We start from the raw sequence: 10,462 nt of genomic DNA, 5'->3' as shown, positions 1-10,462 counted from the left end.
ATCCTGTCGGAGTATGAATGTGTGTGAATGCTAGTTAATTAAAAGCACTGAGCTTAGTATAAACATGGAAGTGCTTGTATGAATGTGAGTGCATGGGTAAATGTAAACATGTTGTGTAAGCGCTTTGAGTGCTCTGACTGAGTAGAAAAGCGCTATATAAGAGCTAGTCCATTTACATTTAAATGTGTTTCCCAGGTTGACTGAAATTTAATCAGGAACTATTTAAAATAATAGTTTCAGTTTTTTGTTTGTTTTTTCAGAAAAGGAAATGTATTTTATTGTTTTATTATTCTGTGTGTATCAACTGCGTCTGAACTGTAAACTGAATAACTGGATTTAGATTTCATCATACAGATTTTCTTTTCATGCACCTCGTGAGTGGTCCCAAAATATTCAGCTTATTACAGAGTAACCTGCTAATATAAAATGCTTTGCTAGCATTATAAAAGGTGAGCAGCATAAACAGAGTATATGTAATTGGCAGGTGACTTTAAATGTTTCAAACAGCTCGACAAACTGTGCAGTTTGGACCACAGTCTGTGAGCTAAAATGTAATAATTGTTATTCAAAGATTACATGAAAATACTACGCAGTTTAGTGTAGGCTAAAGTAGTTAATTTGAAGTATTGTGGTGAAATGTACAGTGATGCAGTGTGTTGGACTAGTGCAGAGCAGGCTGTGGTGTTAATGGCCAGTGTTAGCAGGCATCAGTTTAAATTTAAGGACTGGACTGGTACTTAATGCCTGAGTGAGCTGATCTGTCTGCTTACACCTTGTTGAATTCAGTTATATCCACAAAGAGCAATAAACCAAAGTGCAGCAGCAGATGTCAGCTGATCAGTGTGTAAAATTCTTCCCATGCTGCATTGCTGCGACACCAGATATTAGGTTTACCCAATCTGCCAAATCTCATGTTAACCCCAGGACATAGTGCAGGGGTGGCCAACTCCAGGCCTCGAGAGCCAGTGTCCTGCAGGTTTTAGATGTGTCCCTGATCCAACACACCTGAATCAAATGGCTGAATTACCTCCTCAGTATGCAGTCAAGTTCTCCATAGTCCTATTTGATTCAGGTGTGTTGGATCAGGGACACATCTAAAACCTGCAGGACACTGGCTCTCGAGGCCTGGAGTTGGCCACCCCTGACATACTGTAGTGTATCTGCTCCTGTTAATGTTTGTGTCTAAGACAGCTGTTAACACTTTTAACTGGTGATAGTTAAAGATTTTAAAATTATTTTGTTTGTTATTTTATTTTTATCATTTCTTTATTTATCCTTTCTGTCTTTTATTTTATTTGTATTTTGTGGCATGCCTACTTTATTGAACAGTGGCAGTAGACAGATGGGAAACACAGCAGAGAGAGGGAGATGATCTGCAGCAAAAGGCCCAAACTGGAATCGAACCTTGGCCAGCGTGACATGTGGTGCATGTACTACCAGGTGAGGCCCAACTGTTTATGGATTTGAGTGTGAAATGTATTAGAATGTAATTTGCTACATGTGCAGTGAACAGAGTGAAAGTGTTGATACCTCTCTAACTTAGGAGGATGATGGTCCTGTCAGTCCTCTTTTCTGACCTGCCAGTGGTTCATATGGACTTTATCAACCACTTTGCTGTCCTACCAGTCTACCTGTCTGATCAGAAACCAGTCTTGTTAAGGATAAATAGAGGGAAGTGGTTGCACAGTTCAGTGTGTGTTGATTTATCAACAGAATGCTTTAGATTCTGCTTTTGTAAGCACTGTGTAGCCATTTCATGTTCAATTTCTGCGTTTGTTGATGTTAAGAACTGCAGAAGTTCAGGACCTAAATGATATGATTAACATCTTGCCAGCGTCAGCCCTTTGGGTCCAGTTGTCCTGGACCTTTACAATATTTCACAAATTTTTGATCACCTACCAGAATATTGATATTTTATTCCTTAATGGAGACTTAGCTGGGACCAATGGATTGCTGCCTACTGGTGCAGCTTTGTCCACCTACTACAGCTTCACAGGCTGTGGTGGGGGCACTGCATCTGTTTATAAGAACCACGTCTGTACTGTCCTTCTTACTGCTTTATTTCTAATAAACAATTCTGGCAGTGATTTCTCTAATGTCTATTCATACAGTTTTTAAACACAACAAAATAATGTATCCTTGTCCTCAGCACAGTGCAGTGGAGAACGCAGTGCTGGCAGCTTCACAGGGATGTGCAGTGGCAGCAGTTTGACTCGACATCAGCATTATCAGGTACTGTCCATAATTTGTTTTTTGTCTTGTTTTCTTTTTGATGGTGTTTCTTTTTGTTTGTTTTTGGATTCTTTTTTCATTTATGATAAATGTTCACCTCAGTAATTATGCTAACTGCTAACTCATAACTCTTTTTTCTGATCAGCATCACATGTCCACATTACTGAAGCTGCAGTATTTTTTGCAGTTTTACTGAACAGTTGCAGGTTGGCTTTGGAAATTAATATTAATGCAGACATTTACTGCATTCTTTCTCCAGGAGGACCTTTGTGACTTTTGCATTAAAGACACTTAATATGTACACAGAGACAAGGTGTATATTTTACATTCAGGGTATTTAAAGACACTGAATATGTACACAAAGACAAGGTGTATATTTTACATTCAGGGTATGTATGTCATCTAACTGAAAATTTGTTTAATTCATTTGTGTAAGAACTATAATATTATCATTCTTATTATTACTGCTTTATTTTATTTTGTTATTCTGGCTGCAGAGAGAATCCTGCAATTCCACAGCAAACACCTGATGAGTAACGGGGGTACTCAAGCAGAACTGGTGGCACTGCAATTACATATTTTTCCCAAAGAATGTCTAAATGCAAAAAGTGATTTATATTTCAACAATATCTTTGTTTGCAATGGGCTTTATATGTTATTTTCTTTGTCATTAACCACGGGCAGTTGGTTGTAAAATCTTAGCCACTGCTTTCTTGTCAGGGGTGGCTGTAGAGCAGGCCATCTGCTAAGTGAAGGTTGATGGTTTGATCCCTAGCTACTCCAGTCTGCATGCCAAAGTATTCATGGGCAAGATACTGAACTCCAAGTTGCTCTCTGATGCGTCCATCAGAGTTTGAATGTTCAATAAGAAGCACTTAGGTGTAGAAAGAAGTGCTTGTATATGAATGAGGCATGTTTTATAAAGTGCTTTGAGTGCTCAAAGCAGAGTAAAAAAAAAAGCTCTATACAAGAACCAGTTCATTTGCCATTTATCTTGATGTCAGTGGCTTATTATCCCAGCAGGGTATCTGATGACCAGCAGGGCGTAGGTGTTGATTGCCCGGATCTTGTCCTTCCCATTTAGCCAACTGTTTAGGATTTGTCTTACTCTCAGCCAATAATGCAGATATCCTCAGTGTCTGCAATGTTGCCTTCTGGTAGCGCAATGCCCTCAGTTCTGACTACCTTCCCTCTCTTTGTTACATCCGACTCCACTTCTCCAGTCCGAATGACATTCTGATGTCATTGCTGTAGGTCCTGGTGGTGTGGATCAATGTCTCACTCACTCCTGGCATACAGTGAAAAGGGCCGTGTCATCCATGCACATGAAGTGACTGATGGTTGCTCCATTCCATAGTCAGTATCAGATTTTGTGTGAAAAACCTTTCCATTTAGATGTTCCACACAGGTCAAAGTTGCTTCCCCTGAAGAACAGACAGATAAGTCATCTGACAGATGACATTTTGCACAAAAAATGGCTTCATTTTAGTCCAGTAGGTGATGGTAGGGCAGAAGTATTTCACTCTCACCTAATTTTCAGTGCTGCCAGCCATACCCCAAAGTTTATATATTTAAAAAAACAAACAAACTAAAAGCAGAAAATTTTTTGGTTTGTTAAATAATTTCTCTGGAACTTAATTTAGACAATGTTCTCTGCAGTGAGACTGACTTCCCAGCCTCTGGGAAAGTAAAGTGATGCTAGTCACTGTATATTTCAGTGCCTGTTACATGACAACTTAAAACAAGACTGTGGTTTTTGAGTTCAACGGGTAACCTTTAACCTTTACAGGACATTAATTACTTAGAGAGTCATGAAGTCAGCAAAGTGGTGCAAGGATATACATTCTAGGGCAAAAGTTTTACCAGAGCCAATAAGGCTGTGGTAACAAAAGTGATGAGTCTGTATCTGAACTAAAGTGCTGTTTATTATTGACAAATTTATATTTGAAATATTTTTCATGATTATGTAAGAGATGAGCTATAGGATAGCTTCTTTTGAAAGTGAGAAATCACTCATTTGACTGTGGACCTAGTCTTCTTTTCTTTATTTCCTGTAATATTTATTGTTCCAGTGGCCAGTTTTTCAAATAATGAAGTATATGCAAGTAATCTCTGTAAACAAAAACTTGGACTGCAGCCTGCTCTAAACACTTGCCTTTTTCCTACAGTTTTTTTTTTTTTAACTCTTAAACCTACGTGATGTCACAGAGAGGGCATCGAATATGTTCATCACAAGCACACAGCTGTGGAAGCCCCACCCACCTGCAGCTGAAACTTTCTTTTACAATAATGTTGGCTTTAAAGAAGAGTGAAAGGAGCTAAAATGGCAGTAGAGTACGATAGGTCCCTTTAAAGATAAATATTTTTATCATGATCATAACTGTCTCATTCTTTTGGAATAGCACATTGTCTTTCTACAATAACCAGTAATTAAAGTAAATGTTAAAAGCATTTTCACATTTTTAAGAATATTTTAAATAACAAAACAGGCTCATAACTAACACATTCATGTGTACACATACTTTAATTTGTACATCTGCTTTACTGTGTATGCCTGCTTGGCTTGCATTTTTGCCATTTATTGCGATGAATTACTCAACACGAGCCACAGACTTAAGCAAGAGGATAAAAATACAGAACCAGGGCTACGGTCCTTTACTTCTTATGTTCTGTGGGGACTGGAGACCTTCTGAACAAGCAGTCCATCACCCACAACACTTATTCTCACTTATGGAGCAATTTGAGTGTTATTTCTTAAAAATAGAAGCTTTCTTTGGTTTGTGTGTGTTACTGTTTTCATAATGAAGTTAGATTTACATCCTCACAAAATTAACAAACTACATCTAAACTAATCAACAGTATACCCATTTGGTGTGAGTTTATTAGCTGCAGGCCCATTGTCTCGGGTCTTAACATTTCCACTGCCTGACTGGGTTTGAGGAACATTTTCTTTCTCTGATTGGCTGGCAGCTGTCCTATTATGTTCTGCCTTTGCCCTGATCAGGTTCCTCTGGTGATAGAACAGGTAGCCTGGCAACAGGAAGCCAGCCAGGGAGAAGATGAGAAGCCCCACATTGATCTGTGGTAAGGGGAGACAAGTCAGTACATATTTCAAACCTAAAACCTGTTGCATGCATTTGAAAACTCCTGTCTTTGACTCTGTGTGTGTGTGTGTACGTGCGTGCGTGTGTGTGTGTACGTGCGTGCGTGTGTGTGTGTGTGCGTGCGTGCGTGTGTGTGTGTGTGTGTGTGCGCGCTCCCTACCCAATAAGGATCTCCCCTGAGGGGTCCCACCATCAATATGAACAGTGGTTGTTGGAGCAAGGCAAATGCAGCACTGATCATTGACTGCATACCTGTCAGTGTCCCAAAGTGGTTGGCTGGATATCTAGAAAGAGAAATTGACTGCCTTTTTCCTTGTTCATTCATTTTTAAATCACTCTCAAAATTCTGCAGGTTGTCAGAAAGAGAAGTAAGCAGTAGGAATTTAAACTACAGAACAGTTTTTTTCAGGAGTTCTGGCTGGCTGGGACTTCCTCAGGATACCTTATGTACATACATTTTGTACATTATGTAGAATGGCCCTTTTCAGATATGTCCATCCATTCATATTCTTGACCACTTGTCCAATTCAGGCTCACTGGGTGGCTGGAGCCTATCTCAGTTATACTGTCATGGTCCTGGGCTGTTAGGCCAGTGGTTTGGGTTTTTGGGGTCATGATGTTCAGTTATTGTTCAAGTCTTCAGTTTGTTTCCTAGTTTAAACCTTCAATTTTCTTCTGTTCATTGTTGCATTGTTGTCTGTGGTCCCCGCCCACTGTGTGTGCTTTCCCTTTTGTTTTCCAAGAGTTTCGCATGGATTTGGGATTTTGTATTTTGTGTTTTGGGACACTGTTAAAGAGATTCAGCATTAAAGCTGTTTTGGACAGAGGTGGCAAAAGTACAGACATTCTGTAATTAAGTAGAAGTACACATACGCCGGAGCCACCACTAGGGACAAACAGAGACTACAGCGCGTTGTGCACTCTGCTGAGAAGGTGATTGGCTGTAACCTCCCATCTCTCCAGGACCTGTACACCTCCAGGACACTGGGGCGTGCAGGTCGGATCACAGCCGACCACTCTCACCCTGGGCACAGACTTTTTGACCCTCTCCCCTCAGGCAGGAGGCTACGGTCCATACGGACCAGAACCTCCCGCCATAAGAACAGTTTCTTCCCCTCTGCTGTTGGACTCATGAACAATTACCCTAAGACTGTTACCACCACCCTCCACAAACGCTGATGACCCTATGTCTATCCACCTGTCTGACTGCACTGATGTACATATTAGTGGAATATAGTTTACATTCTTTTATCTTTTAATTAGTCTCTGCACTGTATATTTTGTAAGCTCTAATATCTCTGTATATTTGCAATTTGTATACTTGTATATTGTCTTATAGTTTTTATACTTATTTGTTTTTTTTTTTCTGTAAGCACGAAGTACCGCAGCAATTTCCTAATGCTGTGAACCTGTTCACCCATATGGCAATAAAAACCTTCTGATTCTGATTCTGATTCTGATTTGTGTTAAAAAAAAACTACTCTGGTAAAAGTACTAGTTCAACTTCTTAAGTAAAAGTAAAAAAGTACAGGCTCTGAAATCTATTCAAAGTAAGAAAGTAAAAGTAGCTCTTTGGAGAACGTTTCTGCTAGCTAAGATGCTGGAAGTACCACTACCACAACTTACAGACACCAGCACTCGATCTGGCCCACTGTAACTAAGCAAGCCAAACACGCACATCCAGCAGTTAAAGGGGTGCAGGAACAAGGACTGTAGCAGTAGAAAAAGACATCGGAACGCTCCTGGGAAACATTTATAACGATAGTGCCTTCAAAGCATAGTAGCGTTTCGGGCATCCATGCCCTTCTTCAGACTTAATGAAAAAAAGTAACTATAACTAAGATTACAGCACTATAAATGATATATAAAGTATATGGTTTTGCCTCTTTAATCTCTTTGTATGTGATAATCCCCAGAGGATACGCCAGTAGGATTGTCTCTTATGTGGTAATGTTCCACCATTTAGGCTCAGATCGGTTTAATGTTTGATGGTGACCGGAAATAAAAACTTCTCTCAGATGTGTTAAACCTAAAGTAATGAGTCTGAAAATGTAAGAAGTAGAAAGTACAGATATTTGTATAAAAATGTAGGGAGTAAAAGTAAAATGTAGTCAGAAAAACAAATACTCAAGTAAAGTACAGATACCTGAAAAATCTACTTTGGCACAGTAACTAAATATTTGTACTTTGTTACTTCCCACCTCTGGTTTTGGAGTTCAGTTTTGTCTCATGCGTCCTACATTTGGGTCCACCCCTGCCAGCCACACAGCCTAACTGTGGCACATACACCTTAGAAAGATCACTGGTCTATTACAAACTGAGCAGTACAATGTGCAGAAGAACAGCCATTTACATCCACTTCTCTATGGCAAATTTAGATGACCTGTCTGGGGTGTACCCTGCCTTGTGCCCTGTGAAATTTGGGATAGGCTCCAGCCCCCCTTACCCTGAAATGAACAAGCAGAAATGGATGTGAAAAAGGCCATTCTGCATAATGACTACTTTTCCTTTAGGCATTTTAAGTATGCTTTGATGCTATACATTTTGTCTATTAGTTAATTAGGATAACGACTCTTACTTAAGTAAAGAGTCAATATTCTTGATACATCTCTGTTCAAAACAGTTTTCAATATAAAACCATATAAAACCATTTTCAGGTTCATTTTCCATGTACAGTAGTACCATCTGTATGATGGTACTACTTTGCCTTTGCCATCTGTATGATGGCGAAGGGCAGCATGAGAGCTTGTAAACCTCTATTTTTATATTTCAAATCTAAAATTCTGATTTTAGATTTCTTTCTTACAGGTTTCTAACTAGAAGCAACATCTTTCACAATACATATTCCAGATTTACTGTTAATATACAGTACTGTATTGAACTGTAAAAATGCTACAGCTTTATAAAAGCCTTGTTGTTACCCACACAGCAGCATAGAGACCTCCACAGCAGGAGTGAGCAAATCCTCTTACTATCGTATGGAGAATGAATGACACCATCTATTAGGGAGGAAAAGTCAGATGTAAAAATCATAATCTAACGTGTCAGTGAGAACTTCTGTAACTCAGTATTTTGTAACCTGTAAAGGCAAGTTGTCAATCAGGGATATTATGCCAAAGGTGACCAGTAGGAGGTTGGTGAAGATGAAAGCTCTCATGGCATTGGTGAGTTTCTGGATCTTTCTGTTTCTCTTTGGGGGATCCAATTGGCTGAGGAGGACAAATGTCAACAGAGACTCATGGCTAGAAGTGAGAATGTGATGAAATGGTTAAAGACACAGAGGTATGACACTGTGCTGTTAGTAACGGGACTAGGATTGCCCTTTTCTATAGTAGTTTGGGTCCAGTGCAAAGCAAAGACAACATAAAAGCATTCCAAGGTAATCATATGCAATAAACACCTGTCTTTTTGTCTGTAGTACAAGTCTTATCCTAATGCATTTAAACACTTTTCATACCTATTGTCTATTTGTGTGTTTGGATTTTGGATTTCCTCTTCACAGTCCTTCATCCTCCAGTCCATGATGTAGCCAATCAAAGGACAGGTCAGTAGACACAGCAGCTGCATTATACCGAAGATAGATGAGTAGAAACCAACTGGAGAGAACATTTAGAGACAGAGGGACGTTAACAGAAATCTATGTACATAGTTAAATCTTCATCTTTTTCTTTCAGCTGCTCCATTTAGGTGTCACCACCGCAGATCATCTGCTTCCATCCTACCCCATCCTTAGCATCCTCCTCTGTCACACCAGCCCTCTCATGTCCTCTTTCACTACATCCAAAACCTCCTCTGAGGGCTTCTTCTTTTCCTCCTGCCTGGCAGCTCCATCTTCAACATCCTTTTTCCAGTATATCCACTGTCATTACTCTGCATATGGTCAAACCATCTCAGCCTTGCCTCCTTAAGTTTGTCCCCAAACTGCTTAACCCGAGCTGTCCCTCTGATGTGCTCATTTCCAGTCCTTTCCATTCTTGTCACTCCCAATGAAGATCTGAACATTTTCAGCTCAGCCTCCCATCTTTTTGTTAGTGCCACTGTCTTAAACTTTTTTACCTTCACTACCTCTACTTCTTGCTTGTTCCCCTTAACACCTGTTGTCCTCTCACACATGTATTTTGTCTTACTTCTACTACCTTTCATCCCTCTTCTCTCCAGAGCCTACCTCCACCTTTCCAGGTTCTCTTCCACCTGCTCCCTACTCTCACTATAGATCACAATGTCAACTGCAAAGATCATAGTCCCTGGAGACTCCTGTCTGACACATATGTCAGCCTGTCCTTCACCACTGCAAACAAGGGGGTCAGAGCAATTCAATTCAATTTTATTTATATAGCTCTAAATAACAGCAAACAGTCAATTCAAAGTGCTTTATATTGTAAGGTAAAGACCCTACAATAATTACAGAGAAAACTGTTGGGGTTTTATTTTTTACCCAAACAACAGCACACAAACAACACGTCATAACAAAACCCAACAGTCAAAACAACCCCTGTGAGCAAGCACGTGGTGACAGTGGGAAGGAAAAACTCCCTTTTAACAGGAAGAAACCTCCAGCAGAACCAGGCTCAGGGGGGGGGGGGGGGGGGGGGGGGGGGTCATCTGCTGTGACCGGTCGGGGCTGAGAGGAGAGAGACAGGACAAAAGGCACACTGTGGAAGAGAGACAGAGATTAATAATAACTAATGATTAAACCCAGAGTGGAGTATAAACAGAGTAAATAAAGTGAATGAAAAGGAACCCCCCAGCAGACTAGGCCTATTGCAGCATAACTAAGGGAGGGTTCAGGGTCACGTGATCCAGTCCTAACTATAAGTTCATAAAGGAAAGTTTTAAGCCTAATCTTAAAAATAGAGAGGGTGTCTGTCTCCTGAATCCAAGCTGGAAGCTGGTTCCACAGAAGAGGGGCCTGAAAGCTGAAGGCTCTGCCTCCCATTCTACTCTTAAGTATCCTAGGAACCACAAGTAAGCCAGCAGTCTGAGAGAGAAGTGCTCTGTTGGGGTGATATGGTACTATGAGGTCTTTGAGATAAGATGGGACTTGATTATTCAAGACCTTGTATGTGAGGAGAAGAATTTTAAATTCTATTGTAGATTTAACAGGGAGCCAATGAAGAGAAGCCAAT

General features: G+C 40.2%; 1 protein-coding gene across 2 annotated transcripts in view; it reads right to left on the bottom strand.

Annotated features, from left to right (window-relative positions):
• Positions 1-2,182: 2,182 nt before the first annotated feature.
• The window catches only part of slc43a1b (solute carrier family 43 member 1b), a 31,573-nt gene continuing 23,293 nt past the window's right edge, over positions 2,183-10,462 (bottom strand). The window contains exons 11-15 of one of the 2 annotated variants that reach the window (XM_030724643.1): positions 8,794-8,932; positions 8,416-8,545; positions 8,258-8,335; positions 5,497-5,620; positions 2,183-5,311 (exon numbers count right to left, since the gene is read on the bottom strand). In XM_030724643.1, coding sequence (XP_030580503.1) covers positions 5,211-5,311; positions 5,497-5,620; positions 8,258-8,335; positions 8,416-8,545; positions 8,794-8,932 — 572 coding nt within the window. In that variant the 3' untranslated portion in view covers positions 2,183-5,210. The remainder of the gene's footprint in view (positions 5,312-5,496; positions 5,621-8,257; positions 8,336-8,415; positions 8,546-8,793; positions 8,933-10,462) is intronic. The other variant, XM_030724642.1, reaches the window with a different exon arrangement.

Source organism: Archocentrus centrarchus, unplaced genomic scaffold (genome assembly GCF_007364275.1).
Source record: "Archocentrus centrarchus isolate MPI-CPG fArcCen1 unplaced genomic scaffold, fArcCen1 scaffold_38_ctg1, whole genome shotgun sequence".
Lineage (NCBI taxonomy): Eukaryota > Metazoa > Chordata > Actinopteri > Cichliformes > Cichlidae > Archocentrus > Archocentrus centrarchus.
The sequence above is the reverse complement of the archived record's forward strand: the minus strand, read 5'-3'. Positions and strand labels throughout refer to the sequence as shown.